Source organism: Sitophilus oryzae, unplaced genomic scaffold, assembly GCF_002938485.1.
Source record: "Sitophilus oryzae breed Bouriz unplaced genomic scaffold, Soryzae_2.0 scaffold_1494_pilon_pilon, whole genome shotgun sequence".
NCBI lineage: Eukaryota > Metazoa > Arthropoda > Insecta > Coleoptera > Curculionidae > Sitophilus > Sitophilus oryzae.
The window spans coordinates 4,767,616-4,785,367 of NW_022146163.1; the positions used below are offsets into that span (position 1 = coordinate 4,767,616).

At 30.8% G+C, this 17,752-nt stretch overlaps 4 protein-coding genes across 4 annotated transcripts; 2 read left to right on the top strand and 2 right to left on the bottom strand.

Annotated features, from left to right (window-relative positions):
* Positions 1–359: 359 nt before the first annotated feature.
* LOC115877545 (alpha-1,2-mannosyltransferase ALG9) lies at positions 360–13,120 on the bottom strand. The gene is made up of 8 exons (XM_030893782.1): positions 13,033–13,120; positions 12,810–12,984; positions 12,582–12,748; positions 12,329–12,521; positions 11,671–11,870; positions 7,250–7,527; positions 4,586–4,934; positions 360–1,664 (listed from the first exon to the last, which is right to left on the bottom strand). Exons 2-8 carry the CDS (start codon positions 12,914–12,916, stop codon positions 1,126–1,128), a joined length of 1,833 nt encoding a protein of 610 aa, XP_030749642.1. The 5' UTR covers positions 12,917–12,984; positions 13,033–13,120; the 3' UTR covers positions 360–1,125.
* A 30-nt stretch (positions 13,121–13,150) lies between these two features.
* On the top strand, positions 13,151–13,940 carry LOC115877549 (oligosaccharyltransferase complex subunit ostc-B). Its single transcript, XM_030893785.1, has 3 exons — positions 13,151–13,468; positions 13,528–13,601; positions 13,670–13,940. Exons 1-3 carry the CDS (start codon positions 13,330–13,332, stop codon positions 13,904–13,906), a joined length of 450 nt encoding a protein of 149 aa, XP_030749645.1. The 5' UTR covers positions 13,151–13,329; the 3' UTR covers positions 13,907–13,940.
* A 202-nt stretch (positions 13,941–14,142) lies between these two features.
* On the bottom strand, positions 14,143–15,176 carry LOC115877548 (calcium and integrin-binding protein 1-like). Its single transcript, XM_030893784.1, has 4 exons — positions 14,842–15,176; positions 14,535–14,782; positions 14,280–14,478; positions 14,143–14,218 (listed from the first exon to the last, which is right to left on the bottom strand). The coding sequence occupies exons 1-4, from the start codon at positions 14,925–14,927 to the stop codon at positions 14,197–14,199; spliced, it is 555 nt and encodes a 184-aa protein (XP_030749644.1). The 5' UTR covers positions 14,928–15,176; the 3' UTR covers positions 14,143–14,196.
* Positions 15,177–15,302: 126 nt separating this feature from the next.
* On the top strand, positions 15,303–16,300 carry LOC115877546 (inosine triphosphate pyrophosphatase). The gene has a single exon (XM_030893783.1). The coding sequence runs from the start codon at positions 15,445–15,447 to the stop codon at positions 16,015–16,017; it is 573 nt and encodes a 190-aa protein (XP_030749643.1). The 5' UTR covers positions 15,303–15,444; the 3' UTR covers positions 16,018–16,300.
* Positions 16,301–17,752: the final 1,452 nt, after the last annotated feature.

Below are 17,752 nucleotides of genomic sequence, written 5' to 3' on the forward strand. Positions count from 1 at the left end.
TAAAAGCAGATAACTAACACAAATTAAAAAAACTTCAACATCAGAATAATATTTTTATTTATAAAATAAGTAGATAAATTATAATTTAATTTCATTTAAGTTTATTTAATATTAAATATATTTTTTGAACAACCTGTATACTTCGGTCCAAATTTCTGTACAGCTAGTTTAAGATACACGCTATATCAATATATTGTGGGCCTATGCAAAATGTACCATGCCTTTTGTATCATTTAGGACCAAATGTATGACTATAAAATGCATATTTTTCGAAAAAACCTCGTATTTTCCTTAAAAAAAAATTAAAAAACCCACCAAATTGTTTTTTCTAATTTCAATACAGATTAATTGTACATAGTTAAAATTTCGATTTTTCAAAAATTGTTAATTTTCGGTAAAAACGATTCTTGACCAAATTTGTACACTATTATTACGTCGTATTACGTATAGTATTACGTGGAATGTAAACCAGTTAATCACTAAAATGAGTGCCAGTGTAGTTTACAAAGAGAATAAAGGCTCAAATTTAGTTTGGGATTATTGTTTACAGTCCCGCAATTTTGCGGATCCACGGGATTGATTGTTTTAATCCCGCAAGTTTGAGGGATTGAGATTTTGGTGCGGGATTGCATTCCTTAAACGGGATTAACCATTTTAGAACAAGCAAATTTTTTTATGAAGAATGGACTTTTCCCAAAATGTCAATAATAAAAAAGTTTTTCCTCTTGTAAAGACAATCCGAGGACATAGTGTATAGTGTATGATAATTTCATTCTCATTTCGTTTTGATTAGTCTGACATTATGGGCAATGATTTTAAATATCGTTAAAAAATAATCACATAACTTAATTTTTGGTTTCTTTTGACCTTAGTGATAACAGTCGATAAATATCCGAATTTCTTAATTTTAATGCCAATCAAACGAACAAAATCAGAATAGCCAACTAGTTCAATCATTGTTGATTGCTCCGTATATAAAGAAAAATTCTTGTCCGACATTCGAATACCCCTTAAAACTTCTAACGAAGTTCGTGGAGATTTTGCGAAATTCGTACACACAAAAACCCACCTTAACATGTTCCTGTTTTGTAAAAATAGGCACAATTTATGCTAACAGTAGATTCACTACTTTATTCTAAATTTGGTAGACTGCAGTAACGAGAAGTTACCAAACGTCACATACTTATCAGTTAAAAATGGCACATAGAACGCTCTGGCGAATTGGTTAGACATTTCGGCGTTTAGAAACCTGTAACTGGTAACTACTTTCCATCTATCCGTCCTCTTAGAATAGATGGGTTCCAACTCGGTTTCTTTGTTCAAATCTAAATCGAGTAAGAAATGACAATGATTCACGTTGTAATACAAACTTGGCTCCTCCTTGTTTTGGTCGTTAAAGTGGGGGTGCACGATTTGCGTAGCGTTATGTTGACTTGCATATGGAGCTGGCAGCATGCCGTCAAATTCGGACTTGATAAAGTGAACGTTCCAGTTTGTATTTGGAAGGAAAAACGAACTGGGATACCTGTGCCATTCTTTTCCGAAACAAACGTGGATTTGGGAGCGATCTGAAATTTTAATTTCGGAGGGATAACGATTTAACTCCATCATCAGGTCTAACGGGGCGTGATAATTTCTATACAGAGCTATTATCCTTGAAATCCCTAAAAAGATATGCAATTAGTTTAATACAGGATAGTCTACTTTTTAGCAGCAGAACTTTAGCCGTCGCGCACCCGGCAAAATGCTATGTTTAGCTTGTCAAAAATCGAAATTACAGATATTTTTTTTTTGTAGGTTCATCCACTCACTATCGTTCTTATAAAATCTGTGGACCTAATTTTAAATGTTATAATTTTTTCCAACCAACTATAAAGGCGCAAGCGCTACCGGGGATTGCTGGAGTCCACACTTTCTGGAGAGAGCGTTAGCCTTGCATAAACGTGGAGCGCAAAAGAGTGTCGTTTATACCCAGCACAACCTTGAAAATTAATTATCATTATGTACAATATAGCTACAGACATGTTTGAATGTAGATAAAATATATTTTAAACACACCCCTATTTTGAGTTTATCTATACTAATATATATAAAATCCTTAAGTGACTGACTCACTGATTAATCACGATCCTGCTCAAACCACTCAACGTTAGAAGCTCAATTTTGGCATACAGGTTGATTCTAAGGTGTAGAGGTTAGATAAGAAGGGATTTTTCGAAATTCTAGTTCCAAGGGGGTGAAACCACCCCTCAAATATTACAATATTTTTTTATTTAAAAAACGATCAAGTTTCTGAAAAAACGTTTAAACACGTATATTTTATTTGGTTTTTTTGCATATCTTAAGATTTTAAGATCTTTTAAAAATGTATACAGGGTGTTTCGAGAAATCTGGTCATTGATTAATCACGATCCTGTTTAAAGCGCTTGACGTAAAAAGCTGATTTGTGGAAAACGGATTGACTTTAAGGTGTAGAGGTTCGATAAGAAGGGTTTTTTCGAAACTCGAATTCTAACGTGGTGAAACCACCCCTCAAATATTAGAATATTTTTTATTTAAAACCGGTAAGTTTTTCGGAAAAACTCTTAAACACGTATATTTTATTTTGTTGTTTTACATATTTTAAGATTTTTTACTTGCTTTGCTTTATCATCACCATTACAAATAATTAATTCGACGCGAACGAAGTCGCCAATACACGCTAGTTTTTTTTTTATTTTGTTTTCATAATGAGTTATAGTAATGAGTTCCACGGAGTTCCGCTTTTAATTTCTTAAAATTAAAATCCCTAATGCATGTTGATGCAGGTATAAAAAAATTAGCTTTCCCAAATCTGCCCTTTTTTTGAAATAGCCCTTTATTTGCGAGGAGTCGCACTGATTTCTAGACCAGTCCTGTAATGTCAAAAAATGATTTTTTTAGTTTTAAGAAGACAGATATTCTAAATTATGAATTTCTTAGTTTATTACATTTTTTTTTCATATATTATTGATAGCAGAAAAAAAAATTCAAATGGCTGTGCGGGGTGTAAATGACACTCTTTAGCGCTTCACGAAAAGTGCGAACTACATAATTTTTCGGAAACGCTTGCACTACTCTAGTCGAATGGAAACAAATTATAATATTTAAAATTTGTCCTACAAATGTAATAAGAAAAACAATGTGTGGATAAACGTGTTTTGTCAAGCTTAACTGCTACTTGTCTAGACTACTTGTCACGGCAAAAAGCTATATGTTTTCACATAGCTTTTTGCCGTGTCTGCGTTCATAGAAACGCTTATTTTAATAAGAAAATTTCGTATCAACATAGAGTCAAAAAATGTTTGTTTTAGATATACATACAGGGTTTTATTAGTTATTTTATATTAATTTTATTTATATTTGTTACAGTTTATTATTTTTGAGGGTACCCGAATCTATGGCAATATTTAAGCCAAAATTGGTGTACAGTATGTCCAATTTTCGTATGTTTTCTGGGATTTCTCGTTATAAGACAAAGATACCGTTTTCACATCACTGTGCTAGATTTTTATAAAACTAAAGATGCTACGCAGATATTTATCCTAGCCCTCTTACTTCCTGAAATACACGGCTATATACTCTACACTTATTTTCATAAAGAGGGTGATTCACCAGTTTCACCACATACGAGACGGAGTATTGTAGCTAAACGATTAGATTTTTATAAATTGTAAGTTTTGGGTTCGTTGAAGGACTAGTAGAGCTACAATTTAAAAATATTTTTACAAAATACAGTGTCCCAAATAAATAAAAAAATGTTATAGTTGTATTTTTTAAATGGAATATTGATATTTTAGATGTTTTAAAGCAACAAATGTACAAAATGTGCAGGTGCTAAAAACGATAATATTGCGAAGGCCAGCTAATTAGAAAAATAAAACTATTTAAATTTTTGTAAATGAGTATATTAATTAAATATACCACCATTATTTCGGTCCAAAAATTAGTTAACTACATACTTAATTGTTTTAGTTAATAAATTATTCTAAATAAATGTGGTTTCGAATCAGAAATCAATAGAATAATAAGTTATAAAAATGAACGTCTCTGTTGTTATAAATAAGCATTCGTCAAAAAATTAACTAAAATTTATAAGGTGTTACTTTTTATCACGTTTAATACACATATAAAATTCAGTTTTTTAGTATTTGGATCAATTATTATTAATTAAAGCAAACAGTCAATAAATGTAGTTTGAATACTGGGATCATATTAATTGGTCCTCTTTAACAAATTAATATTTAAACCGTTTTATTTTTTAATGAAATAAGCGAATTATATCGACAATATTAGTATCTGTACTCTTTGAAAATTTATGACATTTTTAAATATTATAATATTAAAAAATTACACTTCTAACATACGGGGTGTAACTAAACTAATTTTTGGTAATAATCGTAATAAAAATTGCCTAAAAACTCTATCAGTTTTTTTTTAAATAAATGTTCTATCTCTTAACAATAAAAAAACGTATAGCTTGTTAAAATGGGACAAAATAGAATGCTAACATTGTAGAAAAAATACCTAGAATTCAAATTCAAGCGTGTGTAACCTGTATACTTACCTAAGATAAATGACAGACCAACAGCTATTATGGTTACAAAGGTCGTTTTATCCAAATAATGCACATTGCGCAACGACGTACTTTTATTAGCATATTTGTGAAATAAGCTCCAACATCTAAATAACAACTTTTGAACAATATCCAGTGAAATTGCGCCAGCTAAGCAAATCATTGGATAAATTGGAAACAGAAACCTTTCTTCCTTGTGCTTTTGGAACATAAAAACTGCCAACCATAAGAACATAGGACTTAAAGATAACCAGTAGGGTAGGTTTAGAGTACTTTTATTCTTGGATGGCACAAACAAATGATTTAGAAGCAAAATAATAGGACAGAATAAAGCCAATACCTGCAATAGAAAAAATATATAGAGTTAAAATTTTAGTTAAAAAAATGTGTCTATGTGAAACATTTTAATCCACTCGGTAAAGTAATTTCTGACATAAAACGGAAAACATTTTAAAAATAGTTAAACTTAAGTATCAAACAATATAGAAAATATATGTAGAGTTGTCCAACAATAGAGGATGTCGGTTGTTACTTGGGGACTGTTAATGATAGAGCTTAAGAGAAAAAAAGTAAATCAGCCTAGATAAATGACTGTAATAATTAATAATTTACAGTTTTCAAGTTCAAAAATTGGCCACCAGGGGGCGCAACAGCAACACATTAGAAAATACTAATTTTCTCATAAATTTGGCTAATTGAAGTATGGCGAAAATCTAAGCACTAATGTATTCTTCAACCAATTACACACTCTTTTGCTCTAGACTCTAGACTATTTTTGTCTATGATAAAAAATAAAGTAGTGAGCGAGGTTAAACATGTTTACATTTAATTGTTGATATCTTTGTGTTGGATGAACTGATTTTAATCAACTTGTGTTGGCAAAAGGGAAAGAAAAAGTTTTCTATTTTTAAATTTACATTACTAGACAAAATTTCAGGTACTTAACACACATTTTTTAGTAATTTTTAATCAATAACAACCGCCAAATTAGTCGTTAAATTCATAGAATCATTAGCGTTTTCAATCATATAGAATTTCATTTCAAAATCAAATTTCACCTGAAGCAATAAATAATTATATTTGATGGGGATTTTATATGCAACACTGCATAAAGCGTGTTACATTTAAAATAACGTTAAACTGGCAACTAGTTACGATATAACAGGAAGTATCGCCATCTTAAAAATATTTTAGTTAGATTACCTTTGGCGTCATTACAACTGTCTCAAATGTTGAGTCTTCTCCTAAATGTATTTTTTTATATTAATTGAAGTAAGAGTTCCCACTTACTAAGTCCGCCCAGCAAGAGAAGGAACGATTTTGACAGAAATCTTTGAATTAAGCCCCGTTCTCAGAACTTTGTAGAGGGAGCAACCCAGTGGCGGCTTGTCAGGGTAGGCCTCTGAGGCCCCGCCTCACCTTTAAAATGAAGGAACGATTTATGTTTTTGTATCTAGTTTTTTATTTATTCCTAGTAAAACTTATTACAATTCTACACATTCAACATAATAAAACTAAAAAAAATATATTTTATAAATACATCTAGGTCCAGGCACAGCATAAGTCGCGTACAGATGCACACAGAGGCGAAACAATTCTAGCTTGGAAAGTTCGAATTGCCTACCTATTAGCAGCGACGATTTAAGATCGCGTGACATGTGATTCGGTGAGGCGTGATTCTCGATCGCAAGGTTGAGGCGTGGTTGAGGCGCGATATTTGGCGCTTGGGTGTGTTTTCATTGGTAGTTTAAATCATCTGATTATTGAAAAATGCGACAAAGTCTCGATCTCGTATGCATGACTCAGGAAGTGCCGGTGGCTGGCCGGTTGTGGTGAGAACATCGTGGGTGAATTAATGAGCGTATATTTCTGTTTTTATTTAGATATTTAGGGCGAGAATTATTTTGATTGTTTGTGTTTATAAATTTAAATTATTTGATGGCTATTATACAGTACTTTTAACTCGATTATTACACACAGGTAAGGTGGAATTCTAGCAGTTTTTAAAATTCAACGCAACAAATATTGTTGAAATTTGAAGGTTAGGCGTTATTTTATTTATTTTAAAGTACCGAAGATGAGTTGAATTTTAGTGTTTTCTTTAAAATGAATCCTATTTATAACGTTATTCTTTCTATACTTAAAACTACTTTTCTAAGACAATGAAACTGAAAAAAGGCGTAAATAAATATTAAGGGGTCAAAATTTATCGCAATATTTAACGATGTAACGAAGGCAAGGTAGACAACATAGGTATTTAAAAACTTTTCAAGTATTTTTGCGTACCACACCTAATAGGTTTAGTACCATTAAAAAAAACGCGTCGCAGAATAATACTTCATAGGTGAGAAAATGTATTCGTACTTAAAAAAAATTATTAACCTCATTTAGCCTCACCTTCTTATATATACTCACGAGCAGCCACTGGAGCAATACAAACCGACACATCAAATAAACCAATGAGATTTGTACAAAATTCAAACAGCTGTCAACTTTGAATTTTGTGCAAATCTCATTGGTTCTTTTGACGTGTCGCTCGACAATACGAAGTTCTGAGAACGGGGCTTTAAAATGGCGGACAATACCTGTTACCTATCACTGTCATATATTCCCTTGTTGGGCAGACTATTAGTTCTTAAAACATACGTAACTTACCCAAACAATATTGAAATTTAAAAATCCATTTATAACATAAAACGAAAAAGGCTCCGTTCCATATAATTCCGGACCAAGCCCTCCTAAAATATTGTATTTTATTAAATTCAAAGGGGCAATAACCAATCTGCCATAAAGTAACGAATCAATTAAAATCATTGGTACGCTGACCGCCAATCCAGCTAATACTGTCCATTGGACAAAATCCAAATAGTACTTCTTTCGAATTACCATATCAAAAACTATGGGTACACCAAGGAGAGCAGCGAATGGCCAACCTAAATGAAATATAATAACTTATTTGCATAAAATAGAGTTTTGTTTAACGCACTGGCTAAATGACCGCCGCGGGGCTATGTTACCGTATGCAAAAAATACTTTTATCCAGCGGCATGATGTAGGTAATAGTAACATTTAATAGGATTTGTATTTATTTATGCAAACTTAAAAATTGGTAAGTATATAGACAATTAAATTTACAAAGAAAAACAAATTCTGTTATTCATATACATATATACATTTCAAGACTAATAAAAAAAGGAAAGAATAATTATGTTTTATATATTAATTGATGAGTCGGTCTCTTAATAAAGAAAAGTTATTTATTATTATATCAGTAAAATCATCAAATTGTTGAAGGGCTGTGAAAAGATCTTTTTAGATTGAAAGTAAGGCTGAAAATATAGTGGCGCGACGAGGAGAGCGGCGAGCTAGCAGCGCGATATCGAGCCTCGAGGTGCTAATACATAGTAGAGCGGCGAGCAGATCGCTTTACTATGTTCACGCGTACTTGTCTTCACAGGTTTGTTTTGGACGCGACGTCGCGCTGCTTGCTCGCCTCTCTCCTCGATGCTTGCTCGGCTCCACTATGTTTTGCGCTTAAGGCAAGTGACGATAAACGTTTATTTTTCATGGAATTTCTACTGTAAATTTTAATGCATTTCAAACATGAAAAATGTCTCTCAACCCAAGTACTTGTAAATGGTGTAGTAACAATCAAAACAAACAATTGGAAAGTCTCTGGAAATATATTTCCAGTATTATTTGCCTTAAATTATTTTATAATCGAAATTATCATATCTATTATTAATACCTGCAATTTATTCATTAATTTATGTTGGTCAAAAACATTGCGGTAAAAGTTTGTTGTTTGTTTACTCAGATATTAAATTCCTTGGAAATTTTTTATAGGATTCTTCAAATTTCTGTGAATCAGCAATAGATAAATAAAAATAACTGAGACATATCTGCAAACCTTACTTCTAAATGTAGGTATAACAATGTTATCTAATATTTCATAAAATAAAACAAAATCGCAAAGAAGTTTTTTGACTTCACCCCTTTTATTAACATATCGAATTGAAATAACACACTGAGACTTTTCTGTAATATTTGTTGTATCGTCTGCTTGCACCTAATAAAATAACGCGCTTTTTATTTCGGATTCTATTAGTTCTGTGGCGTGTTCTGAAATACAACTGGTTATATCATTTTGAATAGTCTCGGACAAGCCCGAAAAATGTTTCCAATTTGCTGTAAATGTCTTTTAAATTTCCATATAAAAATTTTAAATGCTACGTATAATGAATCATATGAAATATCGGGACGAAATAAACTTTCAAGCATACCCAGCCCCCGCGACTTCATGCGAAGGCGACCAAAAATTTCGCCTAAGCCCCGCGTTAATACGATACAACCCTTGTATATGAATTTTTAAAGTAGCTCAACCTAAGGCGTTGATGGATGTAAGGCACCAGATGGCGGGGCGTATTTCACAGTCTTTTACTACAGAAAAATATTTTTTGTTACTCTGAATTTTGAAGCGACCAATAAAAACAGAAAAAATAAAAATCGATAATTTTCGGACCGTGCCAATTGGTTACTAATCGACCAGATACTTTTTATCTATTAGATATGCTATAAAAGCTGGTAATTATACAATTCGACCATTGTAAATACCCGACAAATTCCGCAAGGCCGACAAGGCCGATGCTTTTCACTGATAAGAAAAAAAAAATGTTTGTTTAGATAATTTTCGAGATATTTTTTCTTTCTGAATGCACATTTTTAAAGTATTTTATATTCTTTGTCCGCTTGATCTATTAAACTGGTCGCACGTATCGAAGTTCTGTTTCTTCTAGTTTTAAAAAATGTTCTTATTTCTTTATAGTTGTAGTGGTTGTAGTGTAAAATTATATTAATTTTATTAAGTTTAATTATAATGTTAAGTGTAGAATACCAGAAATAGTTTAGTAGTGTTTTTATAGTTTATTTATTTTGTAGTTAAGGGATAATTTGGTTATTTTTTCTTTTTGTTTGATTAATTAGTAAGTTTATAATTTTTTTCAGTGTAAAATACAAGAAGTAGTTGTGTAGTGTTTTTATAAGGGATTATATTCGTTTATTTTGTAGATGAGTAGTAGGTAAAGGTATTTGGGTATTTTTTTCTTTTTGTTTTTCTTCTAATTGTAGTAATTCTATTAAGTATTGTGATAGATACGCTGATATGCTATATATTCCTTCAACTTCGTTGAAAAGTGCGTTATCATATAATTTTGGTTTTCTGGTAGTAGAATATACGAAAAAAAAATCTGATCAAATTTATTTTAAATTAAATTAATCGAGTCTTGTTAATCAAATTAATCGAGTCTTGTTAATCAAATTAATCTAGTCAAATAAAAATAATAGTTAGTTTCTAAATACTATACAGGATGAGTTTCCTACGATGTTCTCTATGAGTATCTCGGAAACTACTGGAGATAGAGAGTCGGTTAAATGGGGAAAGAATTGCAGTTTTGTGGGGTCATAAATATGCGCCTTTCGGATTTTTCCGAGAAGTTCAAGGCTTACTATATATTTCAAAAAACACAAATTTTGGCTATTTTAAAACTTGTCTCTAATTCCATTATAATCTACCCTATGATCGAATAAAAACGGCGTCAACGATGGCTATGAAATGAAGATCGTTGTCATTTTATATGCAAAATTATATGGATATTATCATCGATCGTCATTTCATATTCATCGCTGACGCCGTTTTTATTCGATCATATGGTATTTTAGACAAAAAGTTTTCAGATAAAAGTTGTAGATAATCACATACCTAATGAGTTTGTGTTTTCTGTTTTTTTTTTCTAAAGCCTGTAATTTTTGACATATGACATAAACATTATGTTTTTTTTTAAATGGAAATCCTAGTTGGCCATGACTTCATAAAAAGCGCCATTCATTAAGCTTTTCAGCGATATAGGTATAATATGTTTTTTTTTCGAAAAATTACAAGTTATAGCCAATTCTTTTCTTTCTTGGCTAATTCCCATACCAATAATACCATGCCAATTAGTTGGCATCAAAAATGTAAAAAGTTTTATGTTTTCAAAAAAAAAATATCGTAAAATTCGTAAAGCACTCAATTTAGAATAAAATAATCTAAGAATGAAATGATTCTTTTATAAACCTGCATTAAATCAAATTAAAATAGGTATGTAACTTTTTTTTAATATTAATTAACAGCAATTAGCATTATCATAAGTTATAAATAATGTACCAACATATCGAAATAATAATTTCTTTGTTAATACGGTTTAGAATTCTTAAAATAACAGGCAAAAATAATCCACAATTTACAATAAAATAAAAGTTTCGTTTAAATTTCTTAATCAGCTGATCATTATTAAAGTTCGCCGAAGCCCGGGCTATATTATTACATTACTCTGAGGAAAATAACGAAAATAATCGATATTTCTGACTCCGCCCCGAAAGGTTCACTATTTGTCCTCCAGTTGACAGCACATTTTGTCTAGTCGGTTGAACAACTTTAAGAATATATAAACAAGGATACAACTCAGACTTACGTCGCGTCGCTACCGTACGATGAGTTAGACAGAAATAGAAGACTGCCGTACGTCGTGCATCGACTTTAACAGGCGATGTAGAAATCGCCCAACCAAGGCGTTTGCAGTATACTCCAACGGCAACGGTCAAAATTATTTTGTTTTCTAACGCAGCGGCGCAGTCAGCGTACGCCAACGGTAGTAAATGATGCTGTTATTGATAGGTTTTCCAAACAGCGTACTAGAAAACTTGATTTTGTTTTGTAGTTTTATTTATAGTTTATAGTTTTTATAGTTTTTTTTGATAGTTTAGAGTTTTTTTTTTATAGTTTATAGAAAATTAACTAATAAACGTCGTTGTTTCATTTTTGTTTATGTTATTTACAAATCTATATTTTAATTTTTGTGTTATGTTTTTATATCTTTTTGAAGACAAAAAAATCACCGTCGTTTTAATTCGACAAAAAAATTCCGACGGTGATTTTTTTTGCGACTTAATCATAGTACCACCCCCATAGCATACACCTATCTACGCCCCTGACTAATAATAGGTTAACTGTTCTTGAGTTTGTATATTTAAATACCCACCTAATAATGAACCTAAAGCTGTAAAAAGTATGGCTAGAGAATATCTTTGTTGCCACCAGGCGGCGCAAGCAGCAGTGAAATTATACATTGCAAAACTAGAAGGTAAAAAGGCCGTACTAGAAATAAACATTCCTGGTGAAAAAAGTTGGAATGCTAAACATATCCTCCCAATATGGACACCAAATTCTTTACATATAGATCTAGAACCAAAAATATTAATTATATCATGACAGTAAGTTTAAGATGGTGCTAATTGTTAATAATATACCCATATATAGTATGATACTGCAGATACTGTGGTATTTTTGAAATAGGAATTTGATTACAAATCTACTCAGGAAAACTAAACAGTGTTAGGGAAAACCTACTGTGTTTAGTAAACACAGTAGGTGTTCTATTTAAAAACTAAAATTTTGGTGTAAAAATAGAATAATTGAACAACACTGTATATCAGTACATACTATATTCAAAGGTACTTAAGTATAAACATTTTTTGAAAATATGTGCTATCATTGCCCACATATTTTAAGAGAAAATTTAATATTAAAAGATTGAGATGAAAGTCTGAAATATTTGCCTGATACATAGATCTTTTTTGGAACAGTGGGTTGGGTTATCCGGTACAATAAAAAGCTAAGAAAATCTATAATGCACTTACTTGTAAAAATATACTTCTGCAAAAGCAAAACATAAGCCAAGAATACATCTGGAAAAATAAAACATGAGTAATGGATTTGGCTGTAATAATTTATGGTATATCCAAATTGGTGTAGCGTGAATCATTAAATAAAAATATGACCTTAAAGCAAATTGTGGACTATATTCCCATGTCTGTAAACCTTTTCCAAAAACTAAAACCAAATATTACAATATACAAAGCCATTACATGAGTTTGGGGATTATAAATCTACCAAGATAATGAGTTGGTTCCCAATAGTTAAAAGTCTCATCACAATCTGTAATATGTGACCAAATTGCTGCACAAAATCGTGCTGACATTAGAGCTTTAAAAGCAGTTTCTCCCCCAGGAAACATCAGATTATTTATAACGTTTTCTGTTGATTTTTTTTCAGTTTTTCTAAAACAAAATGTATCTGAAGTCTGAAGTATTTAATAGAAGCTACGCGGTACAAACTTACACAGGTTGAATTTTAGTTGTTTTCTTAGCCAAGTCCTTTTTATGATTCTTTTGAAGGTTTTGAGAAGCATTTTGCCGTAGTCTAAAAGGTGGTTGGCTTTTGACCATATTTGTAGTTTTTGAGAATTACAATTTTAAATCTGTTTTCATTATTTTCTTCCTTTTGAGGATAAAATCTATAAGGAGCCAACTAGAGAAATCACAACGTGGAGTTTAAAACACACCGTCGATTGAACTATAGCTGACTATAGTTTATCTGTTTCAAACCAATATATTTATCTTGAGTTACATAAAGATAAAAATATACTTTATTTAATTTTTAAATGTATGTTTTCAAAATTTAACAGCTGATTAACTAGCAAGATGACACTGACAGCGATTCTGGTCTAATAATTAATAATTTGTGGTTATGTATTGATTGTTATTTTTGTAGACGTAGACGCGGTTCCATAAATTTTACATATTTTTGAATTAAAGTATATGTTCTCTTCATTCGTACTTATAGGTAAATACTAATCAAGATGGAACAGTTTTTTACTTTTCCATTCGCTGTTTTGGAAGTACCTCATATAAAGTTAAAGAAACCGTCTTGGTTTAAACAACCATCACCAATGCTTGTGTTTTCCTTAGTTTTATTTTCCTATTTTCTGGTAACAGGAGGTAAGTTTCACTATAATTTTTATATAAAAGAATTAAATATATTTGTTCCTTTATTTTAGGAATTATTTATGATGTTATTGTTGAGCCCCCAAGTGTTGGCTCAACAACAGATGAACACGGACATACTAGACCAGTAAGATTGAGCGATACAACATACAAGCTGAGTGCTTATTAAATACTAAATAGGATTTTATTTTGTAGGTCGCGTTTATGCCATATAGGGTTAATGGTCAATATATAATGGAAGGATTAGCTTCAAGTTTTCTTTTTTCTATAGGCGGTTTGGGGTTTATTATTTTAGATAATGTACATAGCCCTACAATGCCAAAGTTAAACAAGTACCTAATGACAGCAATCGGGTTTATTTGCATTTTGGTATCTTTCTTCACCACTTGGGTATTTATGAGAATGAAATTGCCAGGATATCTGCAAAATTAAATCAGCAGGAAAAGTGAAATAAGTGGATTAAGCATATATTTTATTACTTTCTTTTAAAATACCATACATAATATACATTCTTTCAAAATTGTGCAAATTAGGAATATAAAATACCTAACATTAAAATAAAGTAGAGATCTTGTATGTAACTTACACTAACAACTATTATTGAGATTAAATAGTATATAAGAGAGATGGCAGTATACCTGAAAAGTTACAAAAATTTCTTAAGAATGTTGAGTATTCATATTTCAAAGATCTTTTTCCATCATATCTGTAGTGTTACTATTTTATAATCTTATACAAAATGAGCTAAAAATAAAAACATAATTAAATAAAATGTTACTTTTTTCTTAACAAAAACTCTGCTTACTTTAAAAAATCAGAAGACCGGTCAATAATATGCTCAAATTCTGCAAAAGATAGTGCTCCATCATCGTCCAAGTCGGCTTCCTCCAAAATATTCTGGACCAACATTTGTAAATCAGTCTCACTCAATTTGTTCTCTCCTATTAATTTGTTGACCACCTGCTTTAAATCGGATACTCCAAGCATATCATCCCCATCAAAGTCTAAGAAAATAAATGTATTCTTTGTTTATTCCCAAGCTTAACCAACGCTAGCTTACCAAATATTCTAAATGCATGTTCTGCTTTGACAGATTTTGGGGCTGCCTCAGAAAAAACAGACATCATGTCTAAGAAATCTTCAAATGTACAATCTCCATCCTGACTAGAACTGAATATTTTACAAATTCTCTCTCCAAAAGGATTAACACTCAACTCTGGATATAATAAAATCTTGGACATTGGCAGTTTGGCATTTTTATTGTGTCCAACTTTTTCCGGTGCTAGAGCTTTAAATTTTTGATGAGCACTACAAAATAAATTATAAGCAATTATATTTAATTTTATACACTGAATAATTATGCTTACAATAGTACTTCTTTTTTGGTAAAGTATGTAAGGTCCTGGTAATCTTGTAACTCCTCATTAGTAAGTTGACTCTTACCTTGGCCCATTTTTATAAATATTTCATTAATATTGAAGTTATAAAGTCAAATCATAGTATTACATTAAGGATGTTTAAATGAGAGCGGATTTTCATTCACATGAGTCATTTATGCATAACTAATTAAAAGTAATTTCCATTTTTCTACACAATTACAAACAATACAATACGCCATAAAAACTTGATGTTGTATACAACTGTGGTATACAAGAATTGTACACAAATACTACAAATGAATACAATTGAGGCGCCAGCTGACTTTGACATCTATCTCAAAATATTACACAAAGGGACTTCATCTGTGGTTAAATATAAACTATAAACATTTTTATACATATGATCATATTAATTTTAGTTGTATCTGGCTTCTGGAGACCTTGCTGTAATGTATATGGCTGCATAGTTTTAGCCTTGTGTTTTAGTAAAAGAAGACCAATTAATAGAAAAAGAAGAAGAACCATTCTGTACCTTTTTTCAAATTTATCACAGATTTAAATTTAGTTTAAGTTCAAATAATTATTTATATAATGGCAAAATCTATTACGTTTGTGACTGGAAATAGTAAAAAACTAGAAGAATTGGTAGCCATATTGGGTAATTCATTTCCTAGAAAAATAATTAGTGAAAAATTAGATTTGCCAGAGTTGCAAGGCGAAATAGATGATATTTGTATGAAGAAAGTTAAAACTGCATATGAACAAATTAAAGGACCTGTTTTAGTGGAAGATACTTGTTTGTGTTTTAACGCACTTAAGGGTTTACCTGGACCTTATATAAAATGGTTTTTAGAAAAACTGGGTGCAGATGGTCTCTATACAATGTTAGCAGGATTTGATGATAAAACTGCAGAAGCAGTATGTACTTTTGGATACTATTCGGGTCAAGAGAATGCAGAAGTTATTCTATTTCAAGGTCGAACACAAGGTACAATTGTTAGTCCAAGGGGTCCTCGTGATTTTGGATGGGATCCGTGCTTTGAACCATTAGGATTTAATACCACCTATGCAGAAATGCCTAAAGAAGAGAAAAACAAGATTTCACATAGATTTAAAGCACTTGACAAACTTAGGGATCATTTTAAAAATAGTAATGCTAGTTAAGTTTATATTTATCTAGTTTTAATATCTGTAGCTGGGAATAAAGTATTATAGATTTTATAGTTAAAATTCAAAATTGTTAAAAACAATTCTTTTATCTGTATATTAAAAAAAACCTTAAAACCGAGAAATATAAGGAAAATTGATTCTTTTTTCTTTCTCTCTAAATTACTCTTATTAGTTGTTTTTAACTATATAAAATATAAAATTTGTACTGAGATTTTGTAGTACAACAAATCTTTGAATTTTAGAAATGTAAATAAAATAGACGTTCTCGTATTAAAAATGTTTTTAATTGGAACCTGGAACTGGTCATTTATAAGAAAAAAAACTGCACAGAGAATGAATTATTTTAATCCACAACTTTTATATCATACAATATCATGGTACAAAGAATACAAGGTATGATCGATAGCGGCTCCAATTTCGTTCAGTTCGCGCATACCACCTGTGACGTCACTAGGAAAATAATGAATAAATAAAAAATAAAGAAAGTTGACAGGAGATCTGCATTTTTTGGGGTTATGGTTAAGAATTGTTTATTTTTAAGACTTTTTAGTTGACAGATTTCAGTTTCAGAGGCAACTTCAGATTTGTTCTAGAACAAATTCGAAAATATTCGACGCCATTTTAATTCATTCCGTTTAGTTTCGTTTTGGAAGTTCAATTTAATATTTCGGCTGAAATTTATAAATATAAAGGTAATAAAGTATATAAAATATAAATTACATGAAGAATCCTGGAGAAAATGACGTTTCTGCAGTAGTAGGTATGTCCCATGTATATCAAAAATAGGTAGTAAATAAACACTGTTTTTACATTTTTTAGATGCAAGAAAATGGTGTTATAATCTCTTTGATCGGCGATTTTTTTGAAAATGGAAACAATTTACAGCAAGGTAAGATCATTTTTAACTATAGCCAACATTAGTTATCTCCAGTATGTGCGATTTATTGTCAATAAAGCAATAAATCGGACTGATAATCTGATTATGTTATCCGACTAAAAGTCTCTTTTTGCATCTTTTTGATTTATAAGCCAGGTTCTTTGGGAATAATGGACGCTTTTTTTAAACAGTTTATTTATATTTTATACCTATTGATATTTTTACATTGTTAATTTTTGTATAAAAAAATTGTTTTTCTGTTTTCAGGTTTTTGTATAAGGCTCCCGTTTTCATGTTCCTGTGTCCGTTTTCTGTCCTTGAAGTTTGCGAATGCGTGTGTTTATTTACAAATTACTGTAAGTCATGCTTATACCTTAACTAATTTACGTTAAAAGTGCATATAATTAACTAATTGGTATTGAAACAATACAATCCTCTATATTTTTATATTTATTTAGTCACGTTGTTCCATATTTCAAATAAATATATGTGAATAAATTATTTTTTGGTTTTATTATGAAAAGAAAAAAATACAAAACTCTAATATTTACGTTCCGATTGACGGATGGCGTCTTGTTGCTCTAACGCGCATGCTCATACCGGGAACATGGACGCTTTTAAATTTACGCTACCCTTGTACATTTTTTATTTATTTAGAGTTGTTGGTAACGGCGATCAAAATACGCCGTAGGCGTATTTTGATCGCGTTGGTTAGTCTCTGGTGTTTTTTTGGTATTTTATATATATTTTATATATTCATTGATTTTCTTAAAAACTATTGCACGAAAAGCTATGAAAATATTTTTGAGGTTAGAAAATTTTTCTCGCTTATTTTACAAAAAATCGCGTTTT